This window comes from Coptis chinensis, chromosome 7 (genome assembly GCF_015680905.1).
Source record: "Coptis chinensis isolate HL-2020 chromosome 7, ASM1568090v1, whole genome shotgun sequence".
In the NCBI taxonomy this organism is placed as follows: Eukaryota; Viridiplantae; Streptophyta; class Magnoliopsida; order Ranunculales; family Ranunculaceae; genus Coptis; species Coptis chinensis.
Window position 1 is genome coordinate 29,631,601 of NC_141462.1, and position 16,844 is coordinate 29,648,444.

The window sequence follows — 16,844 nt, forward strand, 5'->3', positions numbered from 1 at the left end:
TTGTAAAGTTTTAGTTTTAGGTGTACACTTAGTTTTTAGTGTACACTGTTACTTATTTTACGATTAGTTGACTTTTATTTTTCCTTTTTTGTCTCAGTCACATGTGAGGTTAACAAATGTAGAAAGTAAATGTTCAGGCAACTCAATTCATTTTTTCCTTCGATATTTCATTGTTTTTTTCTAGAAAGAAACTTTGTTATGTTAAATTTCACCTAATATTAGTGTGAAAACTATTCTTTGTGGCGTAAGAGTTTTAGGGTGGAAGCTATTGTTTTTAGCAATTTAGTTTTTTTGTCTCCTATTTTTTTTTTAAGTGAATTAGCTATATCGTTTTAGGAAAAATTGGAGAATGTGTGAAGCTCTAAATGTGATTGTTTCTTTCTTTATATTATTTTTTTTTTTTTGTAATTAGTAATAGAGTTTAGAAAAAACTGGAGTCGATGTGAGTACTCAAATTATCTGATTTTTCCATATTAGTCTCTTACTTTTTCGTAATTAGCCAAAGAATTTAACAAATATTAGAGAATAAAAAAATAGAACCAAGAGGGTACAACTATAATATATATCTAAAGATAGGGGGTTCTCTAGCAATAGTCAACTTTGTTGACTCACAGGGAAGTAAGAGGACTATTCCCTAATTAATTTGAAAATTAGGAGCAAAAGCCTAAAAATCTCCGAAGCAAAAAAAGTGAGTAAAACTAAAACCCTAGTTTTTCTGTTTAGGCATCAACTTATTAAAATGGAGTCATTAGATAGAAAAGAGAGAGAAGAAGAAGAAGAAGAAGAAGAAGAAGAAAGTGAATACGTGTCATCAGAAGATGAAGGAACAGAAGATTACAAAAGAGGTGGTTACCATATTGTTAAAATTGGTGACACTTTTAAAGCTGGTCGTTATGTTGTTCAAAAGAAACTTGGGTGGGGCCATTTTTCTACTGTTTGGCTTGCTTATGATACTCATAACACTGTAAGTGTGGAAATTGTGAAAAATATTCCTTCTTTAATTTGTTTGTTTATCAACTTGGAAATGTAATCATAGATAGGCATACATGAATTTTAACTGCTAGCTTAGCTACTAGAAAGGAAGTAAACCAAATACTTCTAGTGATCAGGGTTTCAGGAGCTAAGCTGCACAGTGGGCAAGTAATGTCAATATCAATAAATGGGAGAGGCTTCAGCCACGCAACTTATAAGGGTCGTTCTGCCAGTCCATGTAGGCACTTTTTGAGGATATGGTCCTGAGTCAAATATGAAAAACTACCGATTTTTTTATTTGGAGAAAAGAATAGGAGATTCAAGATTTTCATTAGCTTGCATGAATTTCACATTGAGAAATGAGTCTCTGGCGTACGGAATGTGTGTTCGGGCTGAAAAAATTGTGGACTTATCATAGTTTTCCTTTTGTCCAGAACCATCACAATAGGTGTTAGGATAATTAAGTAGATTATGTGCCTCATTTACCTTGAGTTTTACAAAAGATTTTAATGTATAAGATCATTGGCATAGAGTGAATGAGTAAGCCCAGTTGTTCTCCCAGCAATTTGTAGAAAGAGTTATTTTTCTGTTCTTCAACTTTAGCCAATATCCTAGGGAGGGCTTCAGTTACAATGGAAAACAAGTAAGGAGATGATGGGTCTCCATGCCTGTGATAATTTCTTTAAGAAGAGATCCAATCTGGTCTCTGTAAGTGATCCAACTACCATCTTCTCTTCTGAGATCGGCGATACCATTTTTCCTTTTTCGAAAATTAGCATAAAGATGGAAGTATTTCGTGCTATTGTCCTCTCCACCTAGCTGGATGCTTCTAAAGTATTGTTTCCAGTAGGTGGCCTATTTCTCTTGGAGAGACTCCATTTCAGTTCTAGTTTGAAAAAGTTTAAGCAAGATATGCTCATCCAGGGGTTTGGAGTAAAGGTTGAGCAGCTTGGCCTTACAAACTTTGATTGGAGACAAATGTTCCCAAAATGATTTTTAATCCTGTACGCAAGGGATTGACTAGTTTCAGTAAGATTAGAATTAAGAAAAAAATGGAGGTGATCCTATTATTCCTATATGATTAGAGCTCCAGGAATTGGCAATGACCTCATCACAGGAGTGGTCATTGAGCCACATGTCCATGAATCTAAAAGGTCTCCTTAGTTTATGAGTTATGCCGATTATATTGAGGAGTAGTGCAAGATGATCAGAAGAAGGTGAGAACATGATATAAGGAAGCATGGGGAAAAAATTAAACCAGTTAGAGTTGCAAACAGCTTGGTCTAACCTCCTCTCTCTTGTGTTATACTATTATCCCTTTCCCACCTGTGATTATTCCACGTAAATTTATGCCACAAAAGCCTAAATCAATATGGTCTAAATCATCCACCAGTTGTTGAAATTCATTTAGATATATTTGGTTAACTAGCCCACCTCCTTCTTTTTCGTCGAAGCTAAGAATAGCATTGAAATCACCCCCGACCCCCGAGCAGCCAGCGGTCATTAAATATTCTGTTAACCTGAGGTGATCCCAAACTAATTGTCAGGGAGTAGTTGGGATCCCAACCTGAGGTGATCCCAAATTAATTGTCTTGTAGAGACAACAGGGAGTCCATATACAAAAGAGATAATCCGGATATCAGTACTGTGAAACGTAGTAAACGTACCTGTAATCAATGTTCAAATTTGAATCAATACCTCAAAATCGATATTATCTTTGTGGATGAAAACCAAATTACCATTCCGTCCTCTTGCGTCTTCCACAAAACATTTTGGATAGTTCAGAAATCGTGTTGCAGTCTCTACACATTGCTTCCTTGTCTTTTTTTCTATTAGAATAGAAAAAGAACATCTGGATTATAATCCGAGACTAAGCCCTTTACATTCTAAATTGTTGAGGTGGTTCCTATACCTCGACAATTGCAAGCTTCCATCATTTTATTTTATTTTATTTCTGCTTAAAAAGCTGCCATCATTGGAACTGTGGTGGTTAATTAGGGTCAACCACCACTCAAACTCTTAATTATTAGCTTTGGTATTTATTGCTTCTGCCATTTTCTTATGATTTTCCCTTTTCCTGTGATTATTCCACATCTTCTTGAAGTATAATTTTGAAACGGATACCCCCATAAAATCACAGTCAATTGCATGGTGCATACATGAAATTTTATCAATTAGAGACACAAAGTAGTAGATCCCAGTGAAGACGATTATCCTGTTATTGATAAACGTATGTTGATATAAATTGTTCCTATTGGAGACGAGTATATGCTTGGTGGGTGTTAGAGTTCTAGGAGGACATCTCTCGAGTGGCTACTAGGGCCGAAGGTCGCCACGAATGTTTTAAGCATTTTCTATTATTGTAAACGCTGAAGTCGATGTATGAGCTGATTGAGGAGAAAAGAGTACAAGCTTTGCAGTTGGTTGATCTTAACTTCCCATACAAAAAAGTTTGGAATAGTAGAGTTCCATCCAAAGTCTCATTCTTTGTTTGGGCTTTGTGCTGGGGGAGGACTTTGACTTGTGATAATCTTCGAAAGAGAGGTAAAATCCTTGTCAACAAGTGTGTCATGTGCTTCAAGGAGGAAGAAACCATTCGACACTTGTTCTTTGATTGTGAAGTGACGTAAGTAGTATGGGATTATTTGATGCGGTCACTTAAGTGTCAGGACGACATAACCCAAGGTCTGATGGGACGGTTCAACTGTAAGCCAGATGGTTTTATCTCCACTGCTGGTCGCATATTGGCAAAGATTGTAGCTCACGCGATCACATGGTCTATATGGATGGAACGTAATCGTTGAACTTTCGATGATGAGTCTGGAGATGTCCAACGATTAATTGTCTAATGTAAAATGCTTGTGTGGGATTGGGTACCTTTCTTACCAAATGTTAGGGGTTTGAAATTGGAAGATATCTTATTTAGATGGGATGCTGTCATTGAGGCTTAGCCTGTGTATGTTTGTACTTCTTGTAGTGTGAATCTCTCACATTACACAAGTATTATTAATAAAAGTTATTGTTTTACTGATTAAAAAAAAAAAAAAAAGTGATACAAGGCCAAACCCAATAAGGTCGTATCCTCTTTCTCTCCAAACTTCTTCTCCGTTGACGTAGATACAATTTATTGTGGGTTTGAGTTGAGCTGTGTTGGTGCATTTAAATACAATATAAAGGTGAAAGTTTTTGTAAATTGCAGACCAACATAATTCGGTAAAGCCCAAAAAGGAGCCTAATAAGTTGGGTTTGCTACATAACTCACATTGCAAATTATTGGCCATCTGCCATCTATAGAGAAGGATAACACACATGGCACAATAGACTATACCAAGTGTCATCTTTCTTGAAGGAATGCTGAATTTAGCTACTGTCTCCCTTCTCAAGTAATTTCCGTCAACACTTCCAATTTGCAGCCAAGATCTATGCTTCATACCTTTTGAATGGGGAGATATTTGTTGAGTTGTAAATTATGTAGCCAAGATGTATGTTTCATACTTTTTGAGCCTTTGGATATCTGCAATCCCACCTTTTTGTTTATAATCTTTTAAGTTCATCTCTTTCTTCCACGATTCTTTATTTGATCGTCTTTTGATACCCTTTGAGCTTGTCGTCATATGGGATTCATGAATTCCTTCCCTTTTTGGTTTATGTATTCTGGTTAGGTGAAGTGTACTAACTCATAAGTAATGCATTTCCTTATTGATGTGATTTTTTTATTTTGCATGAATTGCAGCGATATGTTGCATTGAAAGTTCAGAAGAGTGCTAAGCACTACACTGAGGCGGCAATGGATGAGATATCAATATTAAAGCAGATTGCAGAGGGTGACCCAGATGACAAGAAGAATGTTGTGAAGCTCTTGGATCATTTCAAGCACTCGGGTCCTCATGGACAGCATGTTTGTATGGTGTTTGAGTACTTGGGTGATAACCTGCTTACTGTCATTAAGTATGCCGATTACCGTGGACTGCCACTTCACATGGTCAAGGAAATATGTCTTCATGTTTTAGTTGGTTTGGATTACCTTCATCACCAGCTTTCAATGATACACACTGATTTGAAGCCAGAGAACATTTTGCTCTCATCCATGATTGACCCATCTAACGACCCTACTAAATCGGGAGCTCCTCTAATTCTTCCGGGTAGCAAGGAGGAGAGGTCCTCGGTTGAGTCTGGAGCACCTGTAGAAGTTAAAAGTGTTAATGAGGGATTGACGAAAAACCAGAAGAAAAAGATTCGAAAAAAGGCGAAACGGGCAGCTCAATGCTCTGATGAAAGGGAAGATTCAAAGGCAATTGAAAGCACAGATGGCATTATGGATTGCTCCAGTGATGCAAAATTGAATACAATTGATGCGGAAAGTAGTCCCACAAGTTTGAGCGGCAAAGCTAATTTGCCGCATGCCGATGGGGTAAATAATGTTCGACAAGAAAGCCAAAGTCGTAGGAGGGGGAGTCGCTCGTTGAGGCAGAAACTATTGCAGTCTGTCGACCTCAAGTGCAAATTGGTTGATTTTGGGAGTGCCTGTTGGACTTATAAACAATTTACAAGTGAGATTCAGACGAGGCAGTATAGGGCTCCGGAGGTTCTTCTAGGGTCCAAGTACTCTACATCGGTTGATCTATGGTCCTTCGCATGCATTTGTTTTGAACTAGCAACTGGTGATGTTCTCTTTGATCCTCACAGTGGTGACAACTTTGATAGGGATGAGGTATGGAAGTTTCACTTTTCCCTTGAACATTTGATTAGTTCAATCCTTCTACTCTCTTAGCGTTTGACCTACATTTGAGGCATCCTTCTAAAGCTAAATGGTAAATTATGTTCATTGCGTGTTCATTCATTTTTTTCTTGTTATGTTTTTATGTTTATTATTGTTATTGTTATTAAGGTTAAATTTATTGTTAGTGTTGATATTAATCCAGTTTTTGTTTTCTTCCAACTATTGTTTCCTGGAACAGTTTTATCTCTTTTTCTTTCTTTCCGTATATAGATACTAGAAATTGCTGTACATATTCTCTTAATTATACTACTGGATGCATGATCTTGCATTTTTCACATCCTTTGCAGTGTAAGTTGTGAAATGTTATAACTATGAGTGCAAGTCTTTCAGCTTCGGGGATTTTTATTTTTGTCTAATTTTTATTTTTATTATTTTTTCTCCCTACCACTTATGGATATCTTACCAGGACCCTTCATAGAATCATAGGTTGTCAACCCCCCTTCATTTCTGGATATGCAAAGTCACAAAGACCGTCTATTCATTTGAAAACATTGTTTCAAATGTAAACAACGACATGGTCACATGGTTGATCTCTTGTTTGTTTATAAACAAGATTAGGAAGGGCCTTTAAGAAACTTGAAATGCGGGCACTTTCGTAGACACACTTTACAGAATTAGCAAATATCTCAAAAGAATATTAAGGATCATGATAGAATACAAGATTATAAAGAGTGAATCATTGGATTAAATAAGGGTGGAGGGCGTGTTCTTTAGTGTACGCGAACTAGGCCTAGGGTTCCACCAAAAGAAAGGGCTCCCCTTTCATGCTTAAGTTTCCTATATGTTTTAAGTCAAGATATATTGCTATTATAGAGGAAGGGCTCAGTCTTGATCAGAAATGCCTACAGCTAAACCAATGTAAAATTAGCCACTGAGACATACTCCCCACATATCAAGACATGAGCCCTTATCGATTATCGAAAACATGATGAAAGACATGGGCCCTTATTAAGATCAACCACATACTTATATGGGAAAATGATTATGCAGTCTTAATTTTGAAACAATAGGACCTTTGAGTCTAGGAAAGATGTAAGAAGACATTGCAGTCTTATTTGATCATTCTGTCCAAACCAGTTTGTTTATATTTAGAGCACACCAAAAACACCCTTCCACCCATAGTTATCTGACAAAGCCTGAGCACTGACCCGGTGAAGGGACTGAGTCAATGGGTCACTGGTTCAACCAGTGGGTCACTGGTCCATATATTAAGTAGAGATATAATTGAATTATTACTTGATATCATTAGTTTACTAGTAGTGGATTTGTCTTTAATCTAGTTCACTCCCAAGTGACCAAGGACCAAACCCATGCAGCTATGCTATTTTTAATTATTATTGTACTTTATCATCAAATAATATGTATAGTTATATTACTATCAGCACAAATTGGCAAGACATACTTTGGTGGCGTAGTGGTAGAGCTTTTAATAAATTTTCTAGTGACTCGAGGTTCGACTCTCTCTATCTCCAAATAAAATTTTATAATTTCAGACGACCCGGCAGTTTGGTCTAAACCGTCCGGGTTTAAGCGGTTTGCAAGAAAACCGGACGAATCAACTGGGTCCAAGCTGGGTTAATTGCTTGAACGATCCCAACCTGCTTTGGTGACCGGATCACCGGTTCAGTGGGTCAAACCGCAGGACCGGGTTGGGTCTGATAACACTGCTTCCACCCTTCCACAATTTCTCTCTCACACAGGCCTCACATAGGGGCATAGGGCGTTAGCTTAAATAAAAAAGAGAGAAATATAAAAGAATTGATAGTGGTGAAGCGAAAGGGAAGAACCTTTAAATGGCGGATCAAGTATATTACCTTTTAAAATTAGGAAGGAACACCAGAAAGGCAGATGATGAAACTTAATGACATATAATTGAAACTAGCACCAACAATTGGTTATTTAATGTCAATGATTGAATTGAATTAGTTATTTTTTTTTCTGCTTCTCATAATTGTGCAAGTATCACATGTTCTTTTCATGTGGATTTGGAGAGTACAAAGTTGGCATATGTAATGTGATGTGGCCATACATTGGTGATACGAGATCAATTGAGAACCAAAACAAATGGGTACTTATAACTATGCTAGAGTAGATATTCTCTGACATTTAAGGACCTACACACTAGTGTTTGGAGGTTGGCTTGAATCCACAAGTGTTTTGGCGGATACATTGAAGAAGAAGTTGCTGGACTCTTTACATTTCCTATATTTTCCTTTTGAAGAACGGCAGTTCGGGTATAAAAGAACACTGTAGAGACAGTTAATGACCTTTCTGGATGGGGAATTTTTATTTTGACTGTAAGACTGAGCAATTATTTTTCTTTCTTCAAGGACTTAATTTGTCCATTTGTTTTGAAAGTAAGACTGCAATGTCATTTTCCCTTCTCAAACCGTAATTGTTATTAAGATCCCTTTATACATTTTTATACATTCAATCTAACATTTTTTTTAATACTCAATGAATTTGCTCTGAACTTGATTATTCTTCACTTCCGTATTGATTCAATATATGCTAACAATAACCAATGTCTTTAGTACTTTCTTATTTTCTTATACTTCAAAACTGAAATGATTTCTTTTTGCTTTATTTTTGTAAGTCTGCCAATGTCTTGTATTTTATTTTGAGATTTTTCACTTGGTTGAATATGATATCAAAGGGATACTTATAATCATAATACAAAATCATAATAAGTGAAATCTGCCTTTTTGTTTTATTAATGGTTTGAAGGCCTGTTTCAACTTTGACTAGGTCCCCAAATTCTCTTGAATACTGCTTCCTGTTAAGGTGTGTTTGATACGATTTCCAGAAAAATAGGAGAAAGATGAGAGAGTTGTTAAATTCTGGAAGCTTGTTGTTACTGAAATACCCGCTAAGATACATTACATTTATTTTTGATATCCTATATCAGCACAAATTATGAATTTATGAGAGTCAACTTATTGATTGTAATGTAATGGGATTAATGGGAGAAATAGACTAGACAGGATATTTTGGAGGTTTTCCTGATGCAACGCAATGGAGAAGATGACACTGATTGGGATCCTTTTAAGCTGTACTGGAATTTCACCTAATCTCTCGATTTTCTGGAGAACTGTTTTCCACAAAATCAAGTGCACCCTAGAAATTTGGAGAGGAAGAAGACCTGCGAATTATAGTTTAGTACATATATAAAACCTATAGTATTAATCAAAAGGTAGATTATTGTAAACAAGAGGTTTTATGTTCACTCAACTCATCCATCTAAAGAAATAGCCTTTTGCAATAGAAATGGATAATGGAATGTGTACTTATACTCTCTATTTGTGTCTACATGTGTGATTTTTGTTTTATGTATTAAAACCACTACAGTAAACTGTTGATTATTGTGAACATGAGGTTCTGAGTTCAGTTAATTCATCTTTCAAAAGAAAACACCGGTTGCAATGGTAATTGGTTGATTGACTGTGTGCTTATACTCTGTCTTTGGGTGTTTGTTTGTGTGATATTAGTTTCTGTATGTATACATGTTCATACTGAACTTGTAACCGAATATGTGAAAGGTGTATGTCTGCATGGTTTCTTTTCTTTCATCTCGAGATAATAATTTTCATCTTTGTTTAACAGGACCACTTGGCATTGATGATGGAGCTTGTTGGGATGATGCCACGCAAGGTGATCTTACTATCGTTGTCATTTGTGAGTTTTTTTTTGACTCTTGTATCAACTGGAACTTCCAGTTGATAAGAAGTTTATCTTTTTCAGATTGCTTTAGGTGGTCGGTACTCACGAGACTTTTTCAATAGACATGGAGATTTGAGGCACATCCGCCGCTTGCGTTTCTGGCCCCTTCATAAGGTGCTTTCTGAGAAATATGGATTCAGCGAGCAAGATGCAGTTGATATGGCTGATTTTTTAGTCCCGATACTTTATTTTGTTCCTGAGAAGCGGCCAACAACTGCCCAGTTACTTCTCCATCCGTGGATCAGTGCAGGCCCTCGCATTCTTGAGCCTGCTGTGCCCGATAGGCAAATTGATGTCATTGACAGATGCAACTCTGAGAAAAAGAAGAAAGATGAGCATGAGAGGGATGCAATGGAGGTCGGTATGGGGAACATTGTTATTGACGGAGCTCTGAACAAATAAAATCTCCTTAAACCTTATAGGAACTTTGCAAAGGTTGTCATTTACAGTTTAGGTAGCTCTGCCACTTTCTCTCATCTACCTTGAGTTTCAGTCGGTGAATACAACTATTCTGGCAAGGCATGATCACTTTCTCATATAGATTTGATGTCCAAATTGCGACGTGATGAGTTTGACCTTGGGGGAACTGAAGTGACGGTTCGAGCCATTTATTTTCTGTAAACGCAGGATGGATTTGTACTCTAGAACATTGTCAAGCGGGATATTGTTCCTTGTCCTCCTTGTAATCTAGCACACATTTTGTGTTTGATGTAACAGTATCATTCTTGGCTTTCATTCTGGAAGAGTCGTACCATAAATTTGGCAACAATTGACTCAAAGATTTTGAATCTATTTTACCTTTTGTCAATTTGCTTTCGCATTCTTATAGGATTTCCTGGCTTACGAGTATCATTCATGGGCAGTCTATTGTGCCATTTTAGGTTTGGATGTTACACTTTCAGTAGTACTATTTTCGATGCTTCATCCGCCATTAACTTTTGACCTCCTTTCTTTCATCGTTTCAATGAAAAATGGGTCTGAAACCCCCATCCAAGATTTTGTAAGTCTTTAGCTCACAAAAAGGTTCGGAAAAGATAGAAATAAATGGATCATCGCTTGGGAATCATGGTGCAGCAGGAGCTGGATGCATGTTCAGAGATGAAAATGGTAAGTTCATAATGGCAATAGGCTATTCGGCAATTGCATGTTCAAAGATGAAAAGCCTTAAACCTTACAAATGTGATGGTGAAAAGGATTTGATAATGGAAATTCGAGAGAAAAGTGAAGGAAACTTTGTGCTGAAATGGAACTACAGATAAGCAAATTATGGGGCTGATGCATTGGCAAATTTGCGGCTCATCAGGCAGAATCGATGGACTGGGAAACATCCAGAGACCAAGCAAATCTAGTACAAGATGGCTGGAGGCAGTGGCTCCGTAAGCTTTCTTATGTTTGGAATGTAACTCCAAGGATGCTGGATTAATCATGATATCAGGAATGATTGTACTACGAGAATGATTTCCAGATAATACCATGTCTTTAGCAAAAAAACAAAAAAAAAGTCTTTTCTCTCAAACCCGACATTGCATGCTACCAGAATTCCCATTCCGAGACATTTCCTTATATTGCCTTTTCTAAATATCAACTTAGCAAGTTCCTGTACTTCACGCTCCAACTTTAACTGTGCAAATTTGGTTTCATAACAATATTACTGATTGATCCGAACTTTGTGAGCGAGTGATTTATCGGTAAAATAGAAGTAGTAATACTGCAAATAATAAAAGTTGCCACTGTTTTGGCCCTTCAAAAGCAATTCCATACCAGTGCAGATATAAAATACTGCAAAAGAAATGAAGAAACCAACCAGGGAATGCTAAACAGTTAGCTACCCTTTCTCCTCCTCCCCAAATGCACACACACAGCAAAAAACTCGTCATCTATCCAATTAGTGATGCAAAATTTGAATTGGTGAATGGTCAGCTAGGTACTGACCAACAACCTTTCACCAATGATCCTTTTGTTAGAACTGATTCATCTGTGCGCCTCCCACTGTATGTCCCTGGCCCAAGCCAATATATTTGTTGCTCAAAGTAATTTAGCTTTGGCAAAAGCTTAGAAATCCCATGTACTCATCTCTATGTATCATGTAAATGCTCTTCTCCACGCCAACGACACCTATAGATGCAGAACATATAAAAAAAAATTATACATACATAGTTAATGAAATACTTTCTAGGGGAAGAAGATAAGTTAGGCCCCTTGTTAAATATTTAGTTAATGTATGAAGGAGAATTTTAAGTTTGACATTGTCATCCATGTAAAGCTGAAACTATATTCGTTTGTAAAGTGCAATAATTTATTCTCTCGAGTTCATTTGTTTGCACAAAAACGATGAAACATATGAATTCAATGAATTAATCAGAGCAAGTGATATACCATTCGCTTTTCTAGACTGACAGAAAATAAACAAAGTTCGGAGATCGTACCCATTGTTAGAGCACTAGCAAATATGACAGCAGACAGAATGAAGACAATGATGGAAGCTCTTTTAAACAATGTAACCAATTTTCTTACGAAGAACTGCCCCCAGAATCCAGCAATGACCGAAACTGCTATGAGATACAAAGCTATATAGCAGAAAGTAGGGACATATTAGAACCATGATATATGTTTTGGGAAAATAAGAGAATACTACTAAGTGCATTTTTGTTCTAAGCATTGCAGGGTAGAATTAATGTGCCCAACATACCATATGGCACAGGAAATCTCCTCAAGAAGTAAAACTCCACCACTGATAAAGATGAAGAGAACATCATCACAAATGTCGCTGTTGCACTCGCAACCTACAGTAGGCAACAATATGCAGTTGGTGCGAAGGTTGTCAAATAATCTCAAGGACTAATGATTAGAGTCATTAAACTTTATAAATTATCTCGCTAGAATATGTTTGGGTTTTAGAAACGTTCACAAACCTAGAGAAGTCATGCCAGTTGGCTAGTTTTATCTGCAAGTTACTTTGATTCAAGGGTAGTAATACATGCAGGATAAAGACAGACACCAGACCACTTTTCTTTTCTTCTTTCAATTTTAATTTTTGAAATTTTTTGATCCTTGTAAGGAAAAACCTTGGCAACAATAAACTAGAAAAACTTTCAGTCAAAGTGATAGGATGATTAGAAGCAACTAAGTTTTAGTTCAAGAGAATACACCTGGGGAATTCTGCATTAAGTATTAGAGTTGCATTACATCCAAGTGCGCAGAATGTCTACATGTGCACTATAAGCAAAGATGCAAGGCAGAAACAATTCCTATAACAGCATTATCCCATATGCCTAAGCTGCTAGGCAGGTTCAGCAAATCCTCTTCCTACATATATTCAATATGTCAAATACCAAAGTTTCTGAAGAAAATACCTGAGGAATAACTCCAAGCTCGAGAAGGAGTGGTCCCAGAATGAAACCACCTCCTGAACCCAGCAGACCACCAACTGTACCTCCCAAGATGCCACAGAATGCGCAGAAAATGATATAGCACGGACTCCACTCTATCTTTGCTTCACATACCGATTCATTATTTCCATTCAATCTCCTCTTCTTGTTTTCTTTGCACAGTTTCACTGCTTCGTATCCAAACACCAATAATGACACTGGTACCTATTATAAAAAGCAACTATCCAAAGCTCAATCAACCAACAAACCAAAAAAAAAGATCAATCTTGAAAGTTGGTCAACCAGATTAGTTGTACCTGTAAGATGTTGAGGATCCAGTACCATACACCACATACTGCAGTATGATTCTGTAAAACAAAACCATATAGTGACCAAACGTTATCTTTGTGCTACTTCAGTAAAAATGCAAGAGATATATAGAGCATAAAAGAGTATTAGAGCCACTGCACTTGCCTTAACGATCTGAAGGAGTAGAAATGCAAACCATACAGCCAATAGCAAAAGAATCCTTTTCCATCTCAGGTTAAAGCGGAATATTTGCTGAAAATAAAGAGAAATGTTGAGCCTTACAAATGAAAACCAGACAGCCAATAGCAATAGTATCCTTTTTAATCTCAGGTTAAAGTGCAACATTTGCTAAAAATAAAGAGAAATGTCGAGTCTTCTTGTTTTTTTTTAGGCTTAGGATAGGGCGGATTAGCAGGATGAATCAAGAACACTTGAGAGGCAATATTTCTATAATAACATACAAAAGGTGATAGCAGAACTCTATCAATAAAATACTATCACCAACTTGCTAGCTGCAGTCTGCAGAGTTCGTTTATGTTTATGGTCATCTAGCAATGAGGCTCTGTAGCAGGATGCAAGAATTCCTTAGATCATTAGATTTAACATAATTTTCTCAGGTTTGTCAGATGGCCTTTGGCTTTATACTAAGCAGGAACATGTATGCACTTATCGCAACTCAAACTTGAGGTCACCCTCACTCAAAATACTTTTTAAAGACTTCAAAAATCTTTATGATTTTTTTTATAAGAAGAATACTGTTAAGAGTTCTAAGGGACATCTCCAGAGTGGCTCCCAAGGGAGATGTCCCTTAGAACTCTATCAAATACGTTACCGACCATACTATAATTTTCTCTGAAATAGATAAGATTTATACGTAAATTCAGGTAAGTGTAGGATCAAAACCCCAACCATATCCCACTCATTTTCAAATTGGACTCTTTGTGAGGTACCATAGCATCTTAATAGAATTTCAAATATGGAATGGGATCTAACCTACTCAATGGCTTGAGGAAGGAAAGTGGCATCTTATATCTTCAAGAGGTGATCATTACTCAGTTGCGCATTAAGGTAGCATCCATCAGACTGCACCAAATCCAACCTTTTAGCAAATCCACTTGAGCTAAAATTGGATTTTTGATAGCAGTGATGGCGACTGCCAAATCGCCTATGAGTCAGCAGGCTTGAGGGAATCAGTTCATTTTAAAATTAGGGATCCATGTATATTAAGCAATCATAATGAGAGATGCAAACGTATTGTGAATATAATATTATTTCACACAAAAACAATGAGGAAAGAAGGTTGGTCACATTATCAAGCAACCCACCAATCCTGACTTCTCTTCTTGTGGTTCCAATAGCTGATACTCAGCATCAATGCAAACTGCAAAACAAATCATATAGCAACCACCTTAATGACTTCTTATTAGAACAACACAACAAATTTCGCATATTTAGATTTCTAATCAGTTCTCAACTGGTTTTTACCTTCACCAAGTGATTTGTTCAAGGCTTCTTGTTGCTTCTCTACTTCTTTCTGTTTCAAATAAAGAACAAGAGAAATATAATAAATTAGTGAAGCAACTTTCTTTTAATAACTATATCCTTAACATTATTAAATCATTCTAGCAATCTATATTACATGAACATACATTGACAACTGTCTCCTCTTTCCACATCTCGATTCCTTTGAAGAATGACCTCGATGATGTCCCTGAAGTATTTTTCAAATCAAAATATCCATCATCACTTTCATCACTACTAAAAACAATTGAATCCAACGACTAGAACAAATCAGAGTGTGATTCATCAACAAACACTCATTAAAAAAATGTAAAGAACAGCGTCATTAATACTGACCTATGAAGAGAATAATTATGAGAATGGTAATGAGCCAGAAAGGAAACACGACACTTAAAGAAACTCCAATGGTGATCCCAAGCATAAGCATTGGTTGGAAGAGCAAAGCAAGATCATAGTCTATTATGGGCACCTCTTTCGTAGGATGAGGTACTCTCAAATTGTACCAAACTGATGATGCTGATGCCCCCATGATCATACCTGCAAAAATTCCAAACCCCCACATTTCTAAGTAATAAATCATTTTCTATTATAATGTACATTGATCATAATCTAAGAACATAAAATTTTAATAATAATAATAATAAAAAAAAAGATAGATGGTTTACATTTAGAAAGAGCAGCAGCAGATTTAGTATCAAATCCAACAATAAGATTAAGCATGGGAACAAATATTCCACCACCACCAACACCACCAACAGTTCCAAAAGCAGAACCAAAAAAACCAATCACTGTTGCCAATACACTTCTCCAACTGAACTCTAACGTCTACAAAAGAAAACAACAAACATATATTTCAACTTCAGACTAAAACAAAAGAAAACAGAGAGATTTAAAGACATACAGGCCAAACTCTTGCACTTCTTGACAAGCCATTGATATGATCACCACCATATGCATTTGGAACATAGTTTAAAGTTGAGTTTATAGAAGAAAGACTCTCTGTTGGACCTTTTTGCATTGTACTCCTCGTAAACAACGTAAACAGAATTGCTAAAGAGAAACTTGATACCAAATAAACTACAAAAGCTTTTGCTCCCATTGTTATTTCTTGCTCTTCAAATGAACAATAGAGTTTTTTTCTTTCTCCTATAACAAGAAGAAAATGGTTTGCTCAAAGAGAAAGAAGATGGGAAAATGTATGACTGGTGAGAATGAGGAAGACGAAACAGAGAATGGGAAGTTTTTACTTATTTAGCATGTAGTTAGACAGACACGTGTTATTATAAGCAACAGTAGTCTATATATATATATATGGGCCTACCAAAAATTCCTAGCTATTGCCTCGTTTTGCTGTTTGAATTGCACATTACTAAATTTGCTAACTGAAAATATTGAAAGATACCACTAATGCTATTCTATGTAAGGAAGGTTTAGCTGTCATTTTAGATGGTAAGGGTATAAATGCACCAAGATATATATATTCAATATTCAATATTCTGATTTCAAACTAGAGATATTTTTCTGTTTACTGTTGAAATTTGCATTGCTCAGTTTTCGATTTCAATGCTTGTGTATTGAGGGCTGCTGGCTGAAAGGTCTTTTGATTGGAAAAGAATTAAGGAAAGTCAATTAATTTGGTATTGCCTACTAAATTGAGAAGAATACACCAATATATCCTTATTTCCTACTATAACTAAGCACTTGTACCAAAAATAAAAATAACAAAAAAATTCTGCATCCAAGGTTAGCATTTGGGCATACAAAATGAATCCAGTCTTAACCATAAGTTTGAGTGTATATTGTCACAGGAAGATTCAGAAATTCAGATGTGGGATAAGAGCATAGGTGGTGGTAGCATACAAATTTGAAGAATCTTACCGTGAGAATCTGATAGCAAAATTTCAACCAACTCTAGGTGGTCGCAAATTGGAAAAAAATTCATTGGGGAATCCAGTCTCCCAAATTCAAAAAAAAACTCACCGATTACTAACGCCGACAAATTGGCCTCAGTCCGGGTCAAAGTAAAAAACTTGGGGCGACATTTGCAATGACGGCGACATTACTAAAAATCCAAATATAAAAATTTAATCGCGACCACCTAGAGTTGGAACAGGAAGATTTCTTCAAATTTGAAGAATGCGACCACGAATGCGTCCACCTAGAGATGCTCTAAT

General features: G+C 36.4%; 2 protein-coding genes across 3 annotated transcripts; one reads left to right on the forward strand and one right to left on the reverse strand.

Moving 5' to 3' along the window:
* The first annotated feature begins 582 nt into the window (after window positions 1-582).
* LOC147487039 (uncharacterized) lies at window positions 583-10,280 on the forward strand. Of its 2 annotated transcripts, none has more exons than XM_086571140.1 (4): window positions 583-964; window positions 4,706-5,683; window positions 9,356-9,403; window positions 9,494-10,280. In XM_086571140.1, exons 1-4 carry the CDS (start codon window positions 740-742, stop codon window positions 9,872-9,874), a joined length of 1,632 nt encoding a protein of 543 aa, XP_086427266.1. In that variant the 5' UTR covers window positions 583-739; the 3' UTR covers window positions 9,875-10,280. The 2 variants fall into 2 exon arrangements, with proteins under 2 accessions (XP_086427266.1, XP_086427267.1); XM_086571141.1 differs by having other exon boundaries at window positions 620-964; window positions 9,356-9,427; window positions 9,535-10,280.
* Window positions 10,281-11,153: 873 nt separating this feature from the next.
* LOC147487040 (sulfite exporter TauE/SafE family protein 4-like) lies at window positions 11,154-16,501 on the reverse strand. Its single transcript, XM_086573241.1, has 12 exons — window positions 15,572-16,501; window positions 15,336-15,495; window positions 15,007-15,207; window positions 14,799-14,860; window positions 14,635-14,683; window positions 14,475-14,530; window positions 13,315-13,401; window positions 13,158-13,208; window positions 12,826-13,065; window positions 12,162-12,255; window positions 11,899-12,039; window positions 11,154-11,587 (listed from the first exon to the last, which is right to left on the reverse strand). Exons 1-12 carry the CDS (start codon window positions 15,767-15,769, stop codon window positions 11,508-11,510), a joined length of 1,419 nt encoding a protein of 472 aa, XP_086429367.1. The 5' UTR covers window positions 15,770-16,501; the 3' UTR covers window positions 11,154-11,507.
* Window positions 16,502-16,844: the final 343 nt, after the last annotated feature.